The sequence below is a fragment of the Bicyclus anynana genome, chromosome 1, assembly GCF_947172395.1.
Source record: "Bicyclus anynana chromosome 1, ilBicAnyn1.1, whole genome shotgun sequence".
Classification (NCBI taxonomy): Eukaryota; Metazoa; Arthropoda; class Insecta; order Lepidoptera; family Nymphalidae; genus Bicyclus; species Bicyclus anynana.
The window spans coordinates 12671834-12686997 of record NC_069083.1 but is presented as its reverse complement, the minus strand read 5'-3'; the positions used below and the strand labels follow the sequence as shown (position 1 = coordinate 12686997).

At 35.0% G+C, this 15164-nt stretch overlaps 1 protein-coding gene across 3 annotated transcripts in view; it reads right to left on the bottom strand.

The window, feature by feature from the left end:
• Positions 1 to 14818, bottom strand: part of LOC112043043 (nicotinate phosphoribosyltransferase) — a 28398-nt gene extending 13580 nt beyond the window's left edge. Inside the window, exons 1-6 of one of the 3 annotated variants that reach the window (XM_024078302.2) lie at positions 14449 to 14818; positions 14039 to 14209; positions 13272 to 13398; positions 8461 to 8544; positions 6141 to 6268; positions 2889 to 3351 (exon numbers count right to left, since the gene is read on the bottom strand). In XM_024078302.2, the coding sequence (XP_023934070.1) occupies positions 2889 to 3351; positions 6141 to 6268; positions 8461 to 8544; positions 13272 to 13398; positions 14039 to 14209; positions 14449 to 14521 (1046 nt within the window). In that variant the 5' untranslated portion in view covers positions 14522 to 14818. The remainder of the gene's footprint in view (positions 1 to 2888; positions 3352 to 6140; positions 6269 to 8460; positions 8545 to 13271; positions 13399 to 14038; positions 14210 to 14448) is intronic. The other 2 variants (XM_052891628.1, XM_024078303.2) reach the window with 2 other exon arrangements.
• Positions 14819 to 15164: the final 346 nt, after the last annotated feature.

The window sequence follows — 15164 nt, the reverse complement described above, 5'->3', positions numbered from 1 at the left end:
GGTTATCGAAAAAGTTTGACGTTTGGTTAGGGTCACCATGAGTTCACAAATTAAGACACACCTGAATAGTATTATATAAAATTTGACAACCCTTACTTTAAATCATGAATTTTTGATGTTTAACCAAATCATGGGATCAAAGGATGACCATGAATTCGAAAATTATGATTCGCTTAATGATAGAATTTTAAATAAGAATCCTACTAATATTAAAAACGCAAAACTTTGTATGGATGTTTGTTACTCTTTAACGCCGCAACTCTCGAACCGATTTAGCTGAAATTCGGAATGGATATAATTTTTTCTCTGGATTAACACATAGGCTACTTTAAATTCCGGAAAAATCCATGATTTTCGAGGGATTTGTGAAAAATTAAATTCCATGCGGACGAAGTCGTGGACGTCTGCTAGTTCTATATAATTCAAAATATGGGTAGCTTGACTCGACGCAATTTTGTCTGTTCTACACCTCGACGATTTTGTAAAACGTGACGCCAGAAGCTCGCGACGAAGGTTCTGAATGAAGCAAGCCTTTGAGGCTGAGTGCAGCGAAACGAAGTCGAGTAGGTAAAGCCGAATGAAGGGGCGACAGAGCGAGTCTTCTGGCGTAGTCACAATGAAATGAAACTTGACGTTATAAGAAAAATATGAAAATCTGTGGCATATCCATATATCCATATCCATATCCATATATGGCATATCCATATATCAATCCAAGCTAGAAACCAGATCCGTAAAGCTAAGTTATTAAAAAAAACTAATTAATTTCATCGTTAATCACCCTGTGGGAACTTCTTGGGTTGAGAGAAACTCATGGTTAACTTAACTCTGCTCTGTCATCTTCAAACGGCAGCCCAAAGAGTATATTATAATCACAACGTTCCGTCTCACTCGATAAGCCATGTTGTCACTTTTCGGCCTAGACATTTCATTGTATGCCCGGGCTTCATGAAAAGCCTAGGCCAGGGGTTACCAAATGACAGACCACGGTCCTCATCCGGACCGCATCGATCTTGAATTACTGATGAACATCTCTAGGATTTAATGTCAATAGCTTGCACCAATTTCACTCCAAACTTCAAACAGATAATAATCAGAATGCGAAGATCATTTCATTTGTTAAAATGGACCCTGAGCGGTTTACTAATTGGTAACACCTAGGCCTAGGCGGTCTATTAGTTGGACATTTCAACCCGATACTTGCGACAGATATATTCAATTTACGGGTTGTTTCGTTTTCGATATATATTCTGTAAGCGTGCGTTATTTATTCGAATAAATTACCACTAAAGCTGCCAGTTCACTAAGACGCACGGACCCAGTAACTTTGCTTTGTTATTGTGATAAAACTTCATATGGCATCATAACCCATAACTGCGAACGAACACGCTTCGTAGGTACTCATATTTTGTTCGTCACCACGCACGTTACGTGTCGCGAACGCATACCGTGCGGCTCAGTGAGTTGGCGGCTTAATAAAAACTATAACACTAGTATGCCGTGTAATGAAATCCATGCAATTATATTAAAAGTATTAAACTTGTGAATGTGTGCAATCCCTATACAATGCAACTGTGCCCAATGATTAAAACTGTCCCTATCGTCGGCCATTAATGTTCTAGGACAATACGTCACACTGAAGCAAAATGTAAATTCATTGACAGACTGTGTGTATTATGTACATTAAATTGATTAATGAAACGCTGTCCACTTGCGCTTCACTGAAAATGCTTAGGAATGTCGCAAAACTAGGAAAAGCGGTACCGCCAGGCACCGTACTGTATATTAGGTTGTATGATAAATTCCTGCGTATGTTTGCTTATGGGATTTATTGAATGACATTGATAGCATTAATCTTTATATTATTCTCCGTAACTGTTTACAACCCGTTCTCACACTCGACTGACATGACTTTGTGTAAACTGCTAAGTAGTCTCGTCAATAATCTTGAGATGTTTTAATATGTGGTGTATAATGGTGATAGTTAACCCGTTGTGGCTATTCCCATTAAGTTTAACAATTGCAGTATACACGTATCAATTTAAAAGATTTGAAAAAATTAAGTTTTCTTTCCACATCACATAATCGCTAAAAACACAAAATAAAGTGTTTAGTGGAACGCAAGATGCAAATTCGTCGCATTGCAGCGTTCCCTTGAGCGGCATAGACAATGGATTAATAAGCAAAAAACGTGGGAATTTATTATACAAACTAACAATTACATGTGCTTGGATTGTTAATACCCAACCTAACGCGATGTATTCCCTTACCAAAATGGATATATGATAGTGAACAATTGGACACCGCCAGGTCAACATACAGCGAATATCCACATTACAAATGAACCACAAACGAACTATGCAAAACAATAATAACCCACACTCACAGATATTACTAGGAAATCCCAATACATCTAAACGCACAGCGCAGCTTCCACTAATGATATCACTGATAGATAAAGGTACCATACAATAATCTCATTGATGAAACCATACGTTTGAATGCAGTATGAAGTTCATAGTAATGTCCATGAATTGTGCATGTTTATATCAGGACTCTTATTGGCTATGACATTGAAATCCTAACACATTCGTTAACACATTTTATAACGTCATTTTGTCACTACTCAACAGAGTACCTATAGAATATATAGGTCCCTATTTTAAAATCTCATCATTTGATCCCTTGTCACACATATTCTATCCAGCAAAAGCACTATATACTAAAAGGAAATAGGAATTATTAGTAGTGTTGAAAACTGGCCAGTTAGTTAGATTCTAAGTGTCAAAAAGACGTCTAAAAATGCATACCATGAGTTGTTGTGACCCCAATGTCATAGAAAATCAGGCCTCGGACACCAAATGTCAATAGCGGTCTTGCATGTTTACCTCAGTGTGCGTTCGACCGTGCTATATCCACACGTACTACGTATGGTCGATATTCGAACTCTACGACCATTGGATCCACAGTTGCTATTGTATCCGGAATGCCCATTGGTATGCTGTCTGTGTCGTGACGGTAAGCCTTGAAAATTATACCTCTTCACATCGTAAGTGTCCACTAGAGCCAAGAACCCCGAGGGGAACGCTTGGGCGTAGGATATCAAGGCGGCCAGTTCGCCATCGCTCGCCTCTTCCGGCGATACGTCTATGACGGCCGACAGTCGCCTGCGCCACTCTACGGCCAGTTCGAGGAGGTTGCATTGCTTCTGTGTCTCTGCGTGGAGCAGGACGGCCGTATGCAGGTCGTCGAGCGTGCTGAATGACGTCACGAACGAGTGTGCGTGTGTGCCCTTCACGGGTATGTTAAACATTTTGCCGGCCAGCACGTTGCTTGTCCCGTCAAATCCACCTGAAAATTTAATTGGGCGTCTTCGATTTTTTTATGCTTTTTATTTCTAGAAAAGGAGGTTCCGGAAATGATTTTATTAGACAAGTACTTAAGTTTGTCGGTTTTACCCACTGATCATAAAAAACGCTGTCACTTAAATCCGTGGTTATATCCTATTGTTGTTGGGTTATGTTTGTCTCATACTTTGGCACGCCCTGACTTGTCTTGTATTTTAAGTGTTTGGACTTAGTATTTAGGGTAAGTATATCATTACAGTCAGTAAGTTAGAGTACTTTCTAGTTATGTAGCTAAAGTAAATTGAATGCTGGTGCCTGGTAATTTGTATAGGGGCTATTACTTCCTTAAGATAATTCGGCAAGAAGAAATTAACTATAGTACTAAACATAATATACTCGTAGTATGTAAAAATATTGTTTATAGCAAGGTTATAAACTTAGTAGGCTGAATACATTATAACTCCGAATGTTTCAGAATGTTTTCCAAACTGCCAACAAAAGTTATCTAAGAAGTTCGAAACTTCATACACCCATGAGTAATGGGTGAAGTATTCAATGTCAAGGTGCTTGCATGATACCACCAAATTAAAGAAACTTATTTGTTATTCGGGGTTCCTTGCCAGTGGAGGCGTGGGGAGTGTTATGTACGGGCGGGCGCCGTGCCTGGTACGTGCCTGGCACCAAGCGGTTTGGTTTCACGGCAATACGCTGCAGGATTACGCTAATATAATCAATATTTTTTTTGTGATGAACTCCCCTGAGTCCGCTGATAGCGCTTTACAGCGCTTAATGACAACTATTACATTTTAATAGGTACAATTACAAATAATAGACTAGGACCTGGTTGCTGCCGCTGTAATATTCTTTTAAACGATTTGTCATTACAATGCAATAAATCATGATTTTATTCATATTCTGAATGCGCCACTAGTTAGATTATATCATAGCTTTACACAAGGCATAAAATAAAGCGTAAAGTTCAGTCAGGACTGAAATTTAGGCTAATCCAGGGACTAGCCTGTAAGGTATTTAATTAATTGCTTAGGGCATCCCCTCTAATGGGGCCAGAGCCGACCAGGAAACCAAAAAACGATCACTCGAAAAAAGCAATTTCGGAATCTACGCGTTTTAATGATGGTCCAATGATAGGGGACACACAGAGGAAGATTGTTTAGGGCATCCAGTTACTCATACCTTAATCCGGCACTAGTAAAGTTATTTAACATAGTAAAAGAAAAGGGAAAATGATGTTCGTCAATGGGGAAAATACATTTGTGCCCAGTCAGTGTTTCAAAGTACAAACAATACATCATATTCTACATCAGTATTATAAAGCCTGTCTGAAGCACTAAAAAGAATAGGTGTACCGCTCTACATGACACGATAAAAACAACAATGCCGTCTAGAAATTTATTAAAGGGTTTCTACGAAGTCTATTACACTATACGGCATTTTATAAAGGACAATAGTTTTACTATTCAGAGAAAGGACTTAAATCCTTAAGTTCTATCCTCTATAATTCTCCTATCACAAGCTATCCCCTTAGCTTGAGGGTAAAGCGTTTAGTTGGTTTGATTTAAACAAAAGAAAGTTTAAAATATTGTATTAAAATAAAAATAATATTCCGCATTGCATAATCTTAATCGATAACTGTGGGTGAAAACTAGTAGATTCATTCCGTAGAATATAATTATTTCTGTATACATTTATAGCTACATATTTCAGACGTTTAAATTTGAGTTATTAATAAGTATTCAAGCTGTTTATGTAATTGGAAACCTTTGAACTAATTGCACAATATTGCATAGGTCGAGCGTGTAATTGACGTCTGAATCAACTAGCTAATCATTTTTGATGCATACGAAAATTTATCATGCAATGTAAGTAAAAAGATTGAATTTCTATTTGTAAAAACAACATTTTACATACCTAACTTAACGAGTAAGTGGTGTTTTTAAAGAACATTTGCCATGTCTTAAATATAACCAATATTCCCATTCGCCTCTAATTAGTAGGAAAAGGCTGTGTCGGTTACGACTACAGTTTAACGTGCGATAACGAGTCTATTAAGGCTTTGAGTTATATCTATCTATATCTAAGAAGTAGCCCACAGCTTTTGCCATAACAAATGACCCCACACTCGATGGGTTTATCTTGGTTAGTTTAGAATGGCCATCTCTATCAAGTCTTCATACATATTGCAATAGCAGACGCCCGCGACTTCGTCTGCCCTTAGACCTCCTTAATCGGGCCTCTCCTAAAATCCGTTCTTAGCAGACGTCGTCTCACTATGAACTACCTTCATGCCAAATTTCAACTATGTATGTCAAGCGGTTAAAAAGATATGGTGATGAGAGATGACCTTTCGTTTTTAACCGTCTTCCAAAAAGGCTGTATGTATGGTTTTCTTTTTTTTTTATGTATGTCCAGCGGGGGCCAATCTAGTGACATGTTTTAATTAAAACCGTTTCTGAAAAACCACAGAAATTAAACGGCTTGAATTAAAACATCACTGGCTTGGCACCGCCTTCAAACTGATCAGAAGGTAGCACATAGGTAAGATGTTATTTTTTGCTTTTTAGTTTAAGTTAATTTTAGAGTTGGAAGTCGGTTGAATTTATTTATTAAAATTTTTATATATATTTACGAGTAGATTACTACTTTCAAAAGATATGCAAGTATAATTAGAGTCTAATAAAATTAAAGTAGGTAATTCTAGCTATTTCGGGGCTATTTAGGGATAGGCAGTGCAGGAATAAAAAAAGCTTTTAACATTAACGGCTAAGTACTAACCAATATATGAATATTTGCTCGCTGAGAGGCCGCCGTCTGGTCCTTGCGCCCTTCTCAACCCAAACTCAAGCAAAGATACATTCTTTCCAGCTACCATTCGGTATCGAGCAGCATTTGTAGCCATCAAGCTGAAATTGAAATATTTCGTTAAAAAATATTACACACGTTTTCCTCATTGACGAAATCTGAATAATGCTAATGCTTGTCTATTTTGATCTAGGAATTAATTTAAAGTAGAAACATGTAAAGAATAATACCTAACTAATTAAGTAAATATTCATATTCTTCAAATTTTATTTAAAAAGGTTTTCGAGCGAGTTTATCAAACGTACGTACATACATACATAAATAAGGGTTCGAAATATATCGATAACAATTAATAAAAGTTAAGAATTTCATAGAAAACTTAATTTAATAATTATGTATTTTACCAATTTTTCCAAACGTCAAAAACGCTGTCGTCAATTTTGTGACGTCACGATGTTACTTGTGTCAATTAGGGATTAAAGGTTAAACAAATTGTCAACCTATTATATTTGTCAAACACTCCACACACACACACACACACACTGTGGTTTAGTTAAAAGGTTTAGTGTTAACGTGACGTCATAAAACAGGTAAAATATAGATCATGATGGCAGACAGTGTTTCGGAGCGGAGTGGTTTTTCGCTAGAGTGTGGAAATCGCAGTATCCTGTTCTATATTACAACTAGCTGACTTCACGCGGTTTTACCCACGTGGTTCCCGTCCCCGTGGGAATACGGGGATAATATATAGCCCATAGCCTTCCTCGATAAATGGGCTATCTAATATTGAAAGAATTTTTCAAATCGGATAAGTAGTTCCTGAGATTAGCGCGTTCAATCAAACAAACAAACAAACTCTTCAGCTTTATAATATTAGTATAGATATTAGCCAATCTACTGCACTGTCAGCAATGCAATTCTTTTTAAAAACCTAACAGTAATATAATGTAAATCATGTTAATAAATATGTCAATTTTATGTATTTGAACTTTCAGTCACCTTGTTGATGTCTTGTTTATTTATTACGTACCTACAGTACATCGATACCGAGTATTCATAATATTAAGTTATATTATATTTTAAGCAACATTGTTTATAACGCACCTACATATATCTAATTATAATTCTTATACATACTAAGTATAATAAAATAATCATAATAATCATGACGACGTGATAAAAGAAGAGATAAAATACAAAATATGTTTTGAACTTTTTTTATCTATCTCCTCAAACTTGTCTCTGAAATAAGCTTCATAAAGTAGGTATGTATTTGTTTATCCGTGAAACAAATTAACATAATTTGACACAATCAAATTTCACGCAAAATCGCGGTCTAGTACGAAGCAATTTGTAAGTTACTGTCGGCAAATATGCAATTAATTTACGCAGCAGAGCTTGACTGATAAAATTAGATAGCGTACTAATAAAAAATCAAACAACTTAATCATCCTTACTAAACAAGTGTGTAGGTACCTATATATGTATATTGAGATTGTAAACAATACGAGAAAAGAAAGATATACATATACAATTAATCTATAATTCTATACTAATACTAGCGAACCTGCCCCCTTAGCCAAGTGGCACGTCGATTCTCTTTCTACGATCGCTAACGCTTCGAAAACTAGAAAGATGTATGGGAATGACATTTGCTATCGACAGGTCACGTGATCAAGATCTGTCATTCCCATACAGTTTTGTAGTTTTCGAAGCGTTAGCGATCGTAGAAAGAGAATCGATGTGCAACTTGGCTAGTGGGGCTGATCAAGCTTCGCTTTGACTACCCCTGCCCTACCCTACCCCCCTACTCTACTCTAACTCTACCTTACTCTATATCACTATCGATTTAAAAGCTAATGAACCGATTTTCATGCGATTTTTCCGAGTATGAGTAGAAAGCTACACTTGAACTTCATTGACATTGGAAAAAATATTCCACACGTGCAAAATGTCGCGTGGATCCGCTAGATATAACCTACAGATAAAATTATCATATCTATTTCCTAAGAATTTGGCCTAAAAGATCAAACTGAAGGCCGTTGATTACCATTTTAAACCATATTAAAACCTTCTTGCTAACTGTAAAGTAATAGCTAAGTAAAAATGTACAATGTACCTAAATATAAGTAGGTAGGTTCATATTGAAAGGTAGGTAGTAAATAGGTATAAATAAATAAGTTACGTAGCTGCTTATGTATCTATAAACAATAATTACCATAGATTATAGCCATGACGTCTGCAAAAATTATAGTGTTAGGCGGTGTCATACACTGACTAAACAGTAGCTTACCTTGCGAAGTTAACTAAAGTCAATAAGGTCGTCTCCAGTAATTGCGTAATTATGAGCGGGCCTTCAACTCTCAATAGCGGGACTCTGAAACACAACTCCAAATTAATATCTCAGTACCCATAACACAAGGCTTACTTTGGGGTTAAGTAGTGATGTGTGTATTGTACAGGTGATCTAACAACCAAAATTATTTAAGGGGTAAAGTTTAATTAATTATTTAATTAATTAAACTTTACCCCTTTAACCAAAATGTAAAATTAGTACGAAATTATTGTTGAAATGCACACGATGTAATATATATTTTTTGGATACGACGGTCATTGAAATAAACTATGAAAACACCTAAATTTCGAAATTAATAATTTTTTAACTTCTACTCACGATATCTTACGTCGGTTTCAATATTTTGACATGTTTCAATGCGAGATACTTCAAGTATTTCTGCGACGAATGAGATGAAGGGAATCTCTCAACGTTCTTATGATACAAAATGGCGAAAGTTCATTCAGTAATTTCAGCGTGATGCCCGGTGAACAAAAACACGGACAGACAGACAAGAAATCGTAAAAAAATATTTTTAGCTTCAGTATCGATTATACAGTGTCCCGTAATTAATAAATAAATCCCGTAAATTAACGCAAATGATACACCACCTAATTATCTAAAACTTATTTTAATAGTTTTCCAAAAATCTTTAGGGTGTCCAAGTTGTGTTTTATTTGGAATTTTTCAAAATATTTTATCTTGAATCAGTGTTTTTAATGTTGTAGCTGCTGGAGTTAAAATTTTGAAGATCTGATTTTTGTTAAACATTACAGATTGAATTACCAATGTACTATAATACAATTTCTGTAAATAATGTTTTTTTTTTGTACAAGTTGCTCTGAATGCAATGCCTGAATGAATTTTTGCATGAAATTTTAATGATTGAAGATTGCCCTCCAATTGAAATTTTCAAAATATTTTCAATGTACACAATTTGACCTGTCACAGTTTTATTATAAGTATAGTTTAGTATTATATTAGTATATATGTTTCACAGGCTCTTATCTACAACTATCAATTAATATTTAATAGATAATAGAAGCAGGTAGTACTTTGCGGAAGTTCATAGTGTACAAGGAAACCTATTTTATTTTGTACGTATTATTATTATTATGTTAGAGCCCAGTGTTTATATTATGCTCACTGCTGAGCTCGAGTCTCCGATCAGAATGAGAGGGGTTAGGCCCACCACGCTGGCCCAATGCGGATTGGCAGACTTCATACACGCAGCGAACTAAGTAAATTCTCTGGTATGCAGGTTTCCTCACGATGTTTTTCTTTCACCGTTTGAGACACGTGATATTTAATTTCTTAAAATGCACACAACTGAAAAATTGGAGGTGCTTGCCGGGATCGGATTCGAACCCACACCCTCCGGAATGCTCCTCCGCTATCACAGCTTTAAGCTATACGTACCTGCCTACATATCCGAACTTATGACTTTGGACTGGTGGAAAAATAGAGATGCGCGCTCAGCCTATCTATTTAATCACATGTGGCGATGTTGATAATATTCAAAGTATGTAGATACTAGATACGTTTCACTACGATACCGGAGCATGTAGATTCTTGATACGTCCACAAAATAAAGTTTACTTCTTTTTAATCTAACGGCCATATTTTTAAACATGGATTAACGTAAAATGTTATAGATTAAGATGCCAGGGCGATATTATTTTTTAAACATGGATTAACGTGTCTGACATAACTTATTTTCACATAGATGAAACCTTACATTCTCAGTAGCATCTCATGTGCTTTGAATACCTGCGTCATATTGCTCTGGGATCTTAGACTATTACGTATCTTACGGACGTATTTTATAAACATAGATTAAAATTTAAGCATCGATAGTTCAAAGTAAACTGAAGTTAAATTAGTAGTGATTACGTCCACTTTGAAGCACATTGATTGAGCATAATTTACTTTAAAGTAAAGTGGACGTAAACACTACTAATTTAAGTTAACTTTACTTTAAAACATTGATGCTTGAATTAGTAGTGTTTACGTCCACTTTTCTTTGAAGCAAATTGATTGAAATTAAAGTAAAGTGGACGTAAGCACTACTAATTTAAGTTCACTTTACTTTTAAATATTGATGCTTAAATTTTTTAAACATGGATTAACGTGTCTGACATAACTTATTTTCACATAGATGAAACCTTACATTCTCAGTAGCATCTCATGTGCTTTGAATACCTGCGTCATATTGCTCTGGGATCTTAGACTATTACGTATCTTACGGACGTATTTTATAAACATAGATTAAAATTTAAGCATCGATAGTTCAAAGTAAACTGAAGTTAAATTAGTAGTGATTACGTCCACTTTGAAGCACATTGATTGAGCATAATTTACTTTAAAGTAAAGTGGACGTAAACACTACTAATTTAAGTTAACTTTACTTTAAAACATTGATGCTTGAATTAGTAGTGTTTACGTCCACTTTTCTTTGAAGCAAATTGATTGAAATTAAAGTAAAGTGGACGTAAGCACTACTAATTTAAGTTCACTTTACTTTTAAATATTGATGCTTAAATTTTAATCCAAGTTTATAAATATATGGCCGTAAGATCTAGATAACATTATAGGTTAACTTAGTCCACGTAAAAATCCCTTTAAATACTTTTTAAGCGAAACAATTCTGTCATACAGAATTTCTGCGTTTACACAGAGCACACGCAACGGAAGGAATGGAATCAAAAACTAATATTTTTTCCCGTTTTACCACATTTTTCATTATTCATTAATGCTCTGCTCCTATTGTTCGTAGCGTGATGTTATATAGTCTACAGCCTTTCCCGATAAATGGACTATCCAACACAAAAATGATTTTTCAATTTGAATCAGTATTTTCTGAGAATAAACCGAACAACCTAACATACTCAGCTTCACCTCTACAATATTACTAGCCGACGCCCCGCGGTTTCACCCGCGTAGTCCGCATTCCAATGAGAATACGGGAATAAAATATAGCCTATGACATTCACAAATAACGTGGCTTTCTAGTGGTAAAATAACTTTCAAAATCGGTTCCGTAGATTTAGAGATTACCCGACAAACTTTTCCTCTAAAATATTAATACAGAAATATAGTTTTACTAAGCCCTCGTTTCAAACGCGAGTTTTATTTTTAACGGAAGTTAAAAAAGCGTTCAGATATAGTATGAAGTTAAATAAAGGTCTATTTCCAAAGTCCAAAATTGATAATGCAATACTGCTCGATAAAAATCGTCGTGTATTAAAAACGTCGTGTGAACATCATTATACTTGGGAATGCATTTGTCGTATTTGAACGCTTTTTTAACGTCCGTTAAAAAAACTCTCGTGCGAATGGGGCTAAGTTAATTTGCAATCATTAAAAAACAAACATACACGGTGAGCAATCGAGCGCTTCCGATATTGGATCTAAATTCTAAATGCGACACCAATGACGTAATATGCAATGCATGAATTACAAAACGGCCTAACACAAGCCAACCATGTGAATGCCCCTAGTCTAAAATTAGTATAAAACAATGCAGGAAGCCAATTAAGAAAACAATATAATAAGACGTAATAAATATTATGTAACTAAGTGTGTTCTGCGGTTTATTATCCTTTTAAATAGTTATAATATTACACACTATTTCTTGTCTGCGGCTTCACCTACATGTAAATATGTTTTTTTTTCTATCAATCGGGAATGGTGCATACTTTTTTTGGATACAAAAGTTACTCATGTTTATCTGTGTAAAAAAATCAAATACCTAGTAAAACTGCACTGAATCAAAGTGACTCAGTTATTACGCTCAGTTATAGCCAAGTCACTATGAGAATGTTTTATTTTCTTTAAAACTTATCTTCAGATAATTGTTCCTTGTTCCAATATATTAAACTCTTATATTTGACGTTAATGTCTGTCTGTGTGTGTGTGTGTGTGTGTTTGTGTGTGACTGTCTGTGGTATTGTAGCTTTCAAACGGATGGGCCGATTTTGGTGCTGTTATTTCTTGAAAGCCAGTTTCCTTGCAGTGGTTCTTAGCTAAGTTTGGTTAATATCGGTCCAGTAGTGTAAGAGTATCAGCTCTTTTTCAAAATGATGTAAGGCATTTTAATTTTAACCCCTGACGCAACAAAAAGAGTGGTGTTACAAGTTTGACGTCAATATCTGTCTGTCTGTCTGTGTTTGCCTGTCTGTGGCATTTTAACTATGAAACGGATGGACCTATTTGGATGCCGTTTTTTTAATTTGAAAGCCAGGAAATAAATAATTTCTTTGATCCAGCTCACATATTGCAACACCATTTACACTTTTCTATATGATGGCAGAATAAGAATTTCTGGCATAAAAATCGGTATTTTAGTGACCTACAGCAATTATTCAAAATTTTTAATTTCAACTTGTAATTGGATTAAATATGCATTGAAATCTAATTTACATATTCTAAATAAGTATATTGGATTGTACTTTCAGGTATATGTTACTTTGTTTAAAATATTAAATTTAGGTAGGTGTGAGATATGGGTTGAATGTGTTGTCAACATACTAAGCCTAGTTGGCAAGGAGTACTAAGTTTGCAAGGAAGTATGTAGTTTATAGTTAGTAAATGTATGCTAAGAACGGATTTTGCGAGAGGACTGGAGTGACAAGGTCTAAGGGTGGACAAAATTGTGGGTATCTGCTAGTATATCAGGGCAGGATGAATATCCAATAAATGGTTAACTAATTAAAAAGTGATTAAACTTTATCAATCTAGTTTACTAGGACAAATGTGATGAAACATACCTTGGGAATACCACAGAGCCTTCCTCAATTGCACTTAATTTGATATCCTTGCATGTCAAATCCTTGAGGTATTCAAAAAATTCAGGTTCAATATTGGGTGGCAGTGTTTGAACTAAATATTCAATGTCTGAAAATAAATAGTTTATAAGAAAATACACTATCAAACAATTAAAACTACTTACAGTAGGTAGATGAATTAGGATATAATTATTATTAGTTCCACTTATGAAATATTCTCTCAATTTTTACTTTCTGAAGGTCAACCAAGGGATGCCACTTTACGGCTACTCACTATTCACTGTGGTAGAAACAGGAATAAGATTGTGGAATTCCACTCTAATGTATATATGGTAAAAATTAACTTTGTGACTATATGAAGCATTTTATTGAATGAAGCAAGTGATGCAGAAACCTACAAATCAAAGCAGTGAGCCCATCCAGACCCAACAAAAATCTCTTATTAAAGTTCTGAAACTAAAAAACTCTCGGACTCCAGTAGAGTCAATATCTCTCGAGGATTTGTAATAATGTAATTTCAAGAGATTACTTACATTGTAGTAGGTAGGTATAAACTAGTATGAATTATATTAAACATATATTATTTGTATTAATCTAATAGTTTCCCAGCTTGTGTTCTAAAGAAGCATATTATTAATTTTTTCCAATTTAAAACTGTTTAGTCCGTCAACAACTCAACATTCCGAAGCATAAATATAAATAATGAAAGACAGATAAACCAATTTAAATTATCAGGTATTATTACATACCACTGTCAGAATAATGAAAATTTTCCAAGAACTTCAGACATTCCTCGAGTCCAGCAAAAATTGTGAATTCTCCTTGAAATGGGTTAGTGCGGAAAAATAAATCGAAGACAGCAGTATCATCTACTTTTCCTGATTTCCAATATGCATAAGCCATAGTTATTTGATATAAATCTGTAAAATTATAATAGATATAAACTACTCAAATTACCTTAAGCTAAAGTTTTGTTTAGTTAACTAAAAATATATATATAAAAAAACAACTTGTTCTCTGTGGTTTTCTTATTATTAAAAATGTAATAATTAAAAAAAAAAGAATGAAAAACCTTATTTTGAACATTCGCTCCAAAATTAATGCAACTTCGTAATACTTAGTTCCTACTTGCATGTTTATTTGAGAACATAGGACTTACCAGTTAGCAAAGGTTGTACAATACCATTCTGTCGAGCCATTTCCTTATTGTTTATCAAATAATCACACGACATTTCAACACGAAGCAAGAAACGCACTGAGGAACGTAACGTGGGAAACGTACGATAACTGGCGAACGACTAATGATGAGAGAAGTAATTTCATCGTGATCAAGCTACCTCGTATTATCAGCGCGCCAAACACTGTTTGACGGAATTCTACTAACGCATGCGCATTTAATTTCCTATTGACTATTCAACCTTGAGGTCATTCTAAAGGTCGATGGACGAAATGAAATGATTATGAAAATGAAATGAATCAATTCAATCCAAACTATTTTGAATTTGCATGTCAATTGTCACATTGACATTTGACAACGGACACTGACTTAACCACAGATGAATAAAAAGACAAAGACGTCAGTGTCAAATTGGATTAAGGGCTGCTCTAGATTCTTGCGCGAATGCTCGGCGGCGGCGCGTTTCTCAGCGTGATGCTTGAAGCCTAATGTTGTGAGTTTTCTGTGCTTGAAGCAGAAATAACTGTCATAATATGTCTCACACTCGCAAAATTCGCATCTTCATAATGATACAGTTTACGAATCCTTTGTAGTGGAACATAAAACCAACAAAAATAGGTTAACGCACTGTGCAAATCTAAACTTGCAAAGGGCAAGTGAAACTGTACTACACTCGTTTCGCGGCTTATACGCGGATT